This window comes from Phaseolus vulgaris, chromosome 10 (genome assembly GCF_051622355.1).
Source record: "Phaseolus vulgaris cultivar YP4 chromosome 10, ASM5162235v1, whole genome shotgun sequence".
Classification (NCBI taxonomy): Eukaryota; Viridiplantae; Streptophyta; class Magnoliopsida; order Fabales; family Fabaceae; genus Phaseolus; species Phaseolus vulgaris.
In genome coordinates, this window is record NC_143507.1 from 33,023,983 (window position 1) to 33,030,871 (window position 6,889).

A 6,889-nucleotide genomic window follows, 5' to 3' on the forward strand; every position below is an offset into this window, starting at 1 on the left:
GGTACCCCCGGACTTCTACCTGGTTATCCCCGAACCCATACAAACACCCCGTATAGGGACTCAGCAGATCGGGGGACAACCGTAACTTATTAAAGGTCGACATAAACATGACGTCTGCCGAGCTTCCTTTATCAACGAGCACTCTGTGGACCTTCCTTCCAGCTGTGACGACTGAGATGACAACGGGGTCGTTGTCGTGGGGCACCACATCTCGGAGGTCTCTTCTTGTGAACACAATATCTGACTCCCAGGGCTCCCCCGAGAGCCTCTCTTCGATTGAATTCACCCCCCTCGCGTATTTCTTCCGCTGGGAGGCGGTGGGTCCTCCGCCGGAAAAACCTCCAGCAATGGTGTGGACCTCGCCAAGCACAGGCATCTCGTGTGCTGGCTCATCTGCCGGCGGCGGCACGGTGGCGGTTGTTGTGGAATCTGCGACATAATCTTTCAAAAACCCAGTCCTCACCAGCTCATCTAGCTGGTAGCCCAATGACAGGCAATTATCAATTTGGTGCCCGAAAGCCTCGTGGAATTCGCACCAAGAGTCTTTACGAGGCCCTAACACCTTGTCGGTCTTCGCCGGTCGCCTCAGCCTCTCAGCTATGTTGGGCACGGCGATCAAATCCTTCAACTCAACCACGAAGTTGTACCTCGCCGGTCTTGCTCTTTCTCTGGCGGGGCGTTCGCCTCCTGCTGGGCCCCGGGGCTGGGGCTTTCTGGCCTCGTAGGGGCGTCTCGCCTCTGGCTTCTTTCTCCCCGTCGTGGTCTCATTGACTCTGACGGGTTGAACTCACGCCGGTCCCCTCGGGCGTGAGGGCACGGCGCTGGTGCGCTTCACACATACCTCCCCTTCCGAAGCAATATGCTCTACCGCCCTGCGCCGTAATTCAACGAAAGTCCTAGGGCGATTGCGGATAATGGATTCTCCGAAGGGGTCGGGGCACACGCCTTTCACAAATGCGTACACGATCATAGGCTCCTCTGTTGTACCAACCTTCACGACCTGGGCCCCGAAGCGATTGATATACTCCTTCAGGGTCTCCCCTGATACTGCTTCACGTCAAACAGATCGTAGGAGACCGGTGGCGGGGCCTTGTTTGCTAAGTACTGTTCTCTGAATAACCGCGACAATTGGCGGAAAGATGTGATATGGCCCTCTGGGAGGCTAATGAACCAGTCCATAGCCATCCCGGTCAGGGTGCTCATGAAGAGCTTGCACTTGGCAGCATCAGAACCGCCTATCAGGACCATCTGTGTGTGAAACGCAGCAAGGTGCGTCTCTGGGTCCTCCATCCCGGTGAAGATTACCTTAGGTCCCGCGAACGTGTTCGGGATCGCTGCGTCCAGGATCTCCTGCGAGAAAGGAGTGGAAAACTCCCTTGGTGGGGAATGGTTCTCCATCTCGTCCTGTCCCGGCCGCCTCCGATCGTTTCTCAGGCCCTGGCGCAACTCCTCATTCACACGGTGGAGCTCTTCGTTCCGCTCATGCGAGGCATCGAGGTCTGCCTGCATGCGTTCCTGTTCCAGTTTCGAATCCGCCATGTCCTGCTGCACCCCCTCATTATCTCCAGGACCTGTTGCATGGATAGGTCTGCTGGGGCTGCGCGTGCTGCTCTTCGTCTGGTGGGGGCCATTGTCACTCGAACCTCCTTCAACGTCACTGTAACTTGGTAAATTTTCTCGAACTTGTGATGGGACTGATATTTTATATCGGCCCCATGGTGGGCGCCAAATGTTCCGTCCGGTTGACGGGGACGTCTTCGTGCGCGACCTCAACCGTCAACTAGGGACTCCTTCCCACTGGTTGCCTGTGGATTCCTGCAAAAAAGAGGACAAAGAGGCGCCCTAGCGGCCGTGTGCACTCCGACGCTCAAGTCAGCCAGCAAGAAACACCAAAAACTGTCCACCTACGTGTCTGAGCACCGCGTATGGCACTCTGAAGGTGGTAAAAGAACTGTGTATATGTGTGTGTTGTCTCTTTCAGGCAAAAAATATTCCCCAGTCGCTTGTACGTAACCTTGAAGCACGAGCAAGCAACTAGAGAGTTCTCTGGTAAATTTGCCGAAAGTTCCAACCCTTTTTCCAACATTCTCCGCGCTATTTAAACTACCCAAGCATTTAAAGCGCTTTTAATCACAAACGTAACGCACTCATTAAAGCGTTTAATTAGAAAACGTAGCGCATTTAAGACGTTGAAACGCTCGGGAGCCATTATAGTACCTGAATGCTCGAAGGGGAAACTGTATTGAATGACTCTTAATTACCTGGCACCTGACCAAAGGGTGTTTCCATTCTGACACGGCTGTTGTACACGTGGAGGGCCTCACGACGCCGTGACCCCATCTGGGGGCGTTTCTGCCCATCTGGGGACGTTTCTACGTGTGAGTCCTCCTGCTGAGAGTGCTACTGCGCTAGGGGTGACTTTTTGGGTGCCAACTCATGCCCCCAAGTATCTAGTCACTTACTTTGAGAGCGTATCTGCCTTCCTTTTGTACTCTGCACCCGGTTGCCCTGGGCGTGACTTTCCTCTTGAGTCGTATCTGCCCCACGGGCGTCTCTGGGGCTGCAGGAGCACTTCACGAGTCAGGCTGCCCTTCACTGGTACTATTACTATGGCCTTGAAGCCACCTTTTCCTTTTCTTTATCGCTGCCCCGTGCTATTGGGACCTGAGGCCTTCCCACGGCGTCGCTCCCTCCATGGTCTTTCCTACCCATGGGTATCGGGGAACCACACCGTGATTGCCTTACTTTAGCACTGTTTGATCTGGCGACGCCCTGGTTGGGCGACGCCTTCACCTAGGCGACGCCTTGCCTTGGCGACGCTTCCTCTTGGCGTCTCTCCACCAAGGCGACGCCTTGTGTTGACTTTGTCTCTCCAGCAGTTGACTTTGAACTTGACTTAGTCAACGCCCGGATACGGGACGGTACAGTTTTAAATCAAACTTATTATTACTTATTTTAATGTGGTTTATTCGTTTCTAAAGACAATACTTTAAAACTGTAACTTATAACTTAAATATCAACCGCTTATAAGTTTTGGTTTGTGGTGGTGATTTATGTTATATATCCATGAACAAGATTAATTTTACTTAACACAAAAAAATGTTATAATTTCAGAAACATGGATTAAAGTAACCCTGTTCTAACAACAATTGTCTAACACAATTTTAATTAACCATGATTTAAAATACGATCATCTTTATAATATTTTACAAGATACTTTTTAATATGATTTATTTTTTTAAAACTCACATCACAAAATTCTTGTAACCCTTAAGTGTTTTTGTTTTATTTTATTAATTTATTGTTGATAAAAAAAAAAGTGATTGATAATATTTGTATATATGTGATGAAGTCTAATGTTTCATAAATGGTGTAATGATATTTTATTTGATATGACAGAAATTAGTATACAGATGAAGTTTTCAGAAAGCATGGATATTCCATGCAGCTTTCTTCTCCCATTTTTTTTCGTACTGATTAAAGAAGTATAATCCATCATCCTTCAAGCTTCTGTAACATTGGTCACACACAGCACTATCTTCTTTGTAACTGTAAGCCTCAAAATGGTTTTGAACATTGCGTGCTTGCAGGTTACACCAGAAAAGAGTGGTGTGACCAATGTTATTTCTGAAACTCCATTCTTGATACTGTCCAATCTCAAGAACACGTGCTCCAAGATCATCATCCCTCGATTTGCAATGAAGAAACACAGAAATGCCATTTGTCATATCATTTGTAACGCGAACTGTTTTCTTACCACCCAAAATCCCATCAACATCTCCTTCACTTTGCACCATCTTCATAATCATCAACCCTACAACAACTGTCACTAATACCTTCATCGTGTTTATGAGATAATAAACCAACAAAGATATGTATTTCACTAACCTGCATATTCTATTGATTCTACTGTTACTTATATAGACATCCAAAAAGTCTTAACGTGTAATCAATATAGTGACTTTATAACTATTTTATAACTTTTTATTAATAATAAAAATAATAATTTTTTTAATTTTTAAAATAATATTTAATTTAATCAATATAGTGACTAATTATTTTTTATTTTATATTTAATTTTTATTTAATTATTTTTTTACCATGATTAATGAATGGTCCAATATCAAGAATGACACATAAGTCTTATTCAACCTTATAAAATCAAGATAAAATTTGCATCTACTTACATTACATTAATGATTTGATTTTATCTTTAATTAATATAAAATTTCTTATATATTTTTAGATAAGAAAATTTAAGGAATACTATAGATAATTTATTTAAATTTATATTAATAAATAAATAAATAAATGTTTTCATTTTTCCACCGAGAAACATATAGTTATAAAGTAGCTGAATCGGGGCACCATTTCAACAAATTTTAAATACGAAAGAGTATCGGTCAAAAAAAAAAAAACAGTCATTCTTAAAAAGCTTTTTGTTGTTATGTTTGTTTATAAACATATATTAAATTTATTACTTAATGAAAAAACAACAAATTCAAGTGTCAACTGTTTCTGAAAATTTTCTGTTACAACATTAAACAATTTATTTAATATGTGTTATTGACTTACATTAAATAACTATTTTAATTGTTTTCATGATAAATGTTAGTCATTTATTATAATAATTAAATTATTATTATTATTGAAAATTCATACGTTTACGCGCATGTTCACTTTTTAAAAATATTATTATTATTATTAGAGAAAAAATATATTCTTAAGTAATAGAAATATTTTTTTAATAAAAAGTATTCTATATCATTATATAAAGTTACACATAATTTGGTAAATCATCGTTTAATTGGACAACTTTAGTTTTTAATAAATAAGAATTAATTTATTTATTTAATAAAATGAATAATTAAATAAATTTTTTATTTTTAAGTAGTTAAATAATTTTTATTTTAAAAATAACTACTGCATAATTTTTTAATACTAGTTTTAGAAAATTATATATATATATATAATGTTATATTATTATTATTATTATTATTATTATTATTATTTACTCTAATGTTATATTATTATTATTATTATTATTATCTTTAATTAATGCTTATCTTTTCTTTGTCTTGGACCTACAAAGAGACTTAGTCAAATTGTTCCTATCCTTTATCACCACCATCAACCACTTCCCCTTAATATCCTTTATCACTGCCAACCCCTTATTCTTAACCCTCCCAATCAAATCCCAAAACATAAGTGTTTCGCTTGTTTGTTTTACCTTCTCTCGATCCATTTTCTCATTACTTTCGGTTATAGACTAATGCACCTCCCCTTTTCTCCCTAAGCTCTTTCTCATAGACTAACCCCTCTCACTTCCACCAGCACACTTTTATGTGATACTTTTTTCCCTTTCAATTTTTTATTCAATGAACAAAATCCTACTATTCTTTTTTTGTTGTTGTTTTCTTTAATAGTTTTGTTATAAGTTTGGTTAATTTGTTGTCTTCGTGTATTTTCTGACGTTATTTGTGTCAGCACAATAATAACAATATTGTCATCATACAATGTCAAAGACATGCATAAATGAATAAAAAAGAGTAAATTCAGACATTGCATTTTCATCTTCTACTTTATAATTGAAAAACAACACTTAATAGTTGGTTTCATGGTTCTGGAAGGAAACTACGACTTCTCATATTTTGAATATGAAAATAGAAAACGATGCAATTATGCAATGCTCCTCAACAAGCCTCACTCTACAATGTTTAGTTAGAATTTTTTTTTAATTTAAAAATAATGTTATCTCTTTTGTTATATAAAATTAAAACTGCTCACAAAATGACAAATATCTCCTCTCATATATTTTTAAAATAACAAAATAAAATATAAATTGTTCTGTCTTTGTCGCCACTATGAGTTCGAAACTCCTGAAATTCTCCAACGGAGCATGCCCCACCTGTAGATTACACTTCGACGATCAAGTCAGTGAGAACACTTATATATTACAGTGTAGTGTAAACAGCGCAGAATCAACTTACCTGGTGGTTAGGGTCTCGAGGTCTTTTTATAGTAGTTGTCCAGTATGCATAATCGAGTATGTTGCCCGTTAAGATTATTCCTTATATTTCGGGAGTACATCTGTTCTAACCAAGTACATAATCGAGTATGTTGCAGAGTGTCTGGGAATGTTCTTTTATAACCAACTCCAAAACGGATGATATCTTCCCTTGGTGTTTAGGCCCTGTTTAATTTTACTAAAAGTGAGAGGTGGACGCTCTTTTTAGAAATACTGGACCTTATCACGTTTGAGCCAATTTTTAGAGTTACAGAATGCTCACCAGATACTTCCTTATTGATGGGCCCAATCATTTAGACTAACGTGCAGGCCGAACGGGACACAACCCTCCAGCCTCAAGCCGAGCAGAGCAAGGTGAAGAGGCTATGATGAGACAAAGAGGTGACGTCAAGTGACAAGATGTTTTGTCAAAGGGTAGGTGTCGCACGAGTTTCGAAGTGTCTTTGGACGTAATGGCCATCTCAGAGGCGTACATGTGGCTTAACATCACAGTCTTCTTTTGATATCGTTTCAAGTCCTTTATATTGGCAAAAAACACTTTTTTGACTCATTTCTACCTTCGTGCCTTTGCTTAAGAGAAAAACTCGTGTCCTCTGTATTACTGCCTCCTCTGTCACATTGGCTATCGGGTATGTGCAATCTCCTCTTCGTTCTATTTTTCTTGAGTTTACTCTGTGCTTGAGATACATTGGTGTTTCATTTACCATTTCTGAGATTGGGATTTTTTTCACTTGTTTTTGGTTGAAATTTCTATTTGTTCTTGCTGATACCATTTTGTTTAGTCTCTTCGTGTGTTTGTACAAAACTTTTCCTAAATGGATTACACATCCCTTTATCCATAGGCCAAAAAGGAACTTCTTA

General features: G+C 39.8%; 1 protein-coding gene across 1 annotated transcript; it reads right to left on the minus strand.

Moving 5' to 3' along the window:
- Positions 1-3,422: 3,422 nt before the first annotated feature.
- LOC137817974 (self-incompatibility protein S1) lies at positions 3,423-3,842 on the minus strand. Its single transcript, XM_068621199.1, has one exon. It carries the CDS (start codon positions 3,840-3,842, stop codon positions 3,423-3,425), a length of 420 nt encoding a protein of 139 aa, XP_068477300.1.
- Between the last annotated feature and the right edge of the window lie 3,047 nt (positions 3,843-6,889).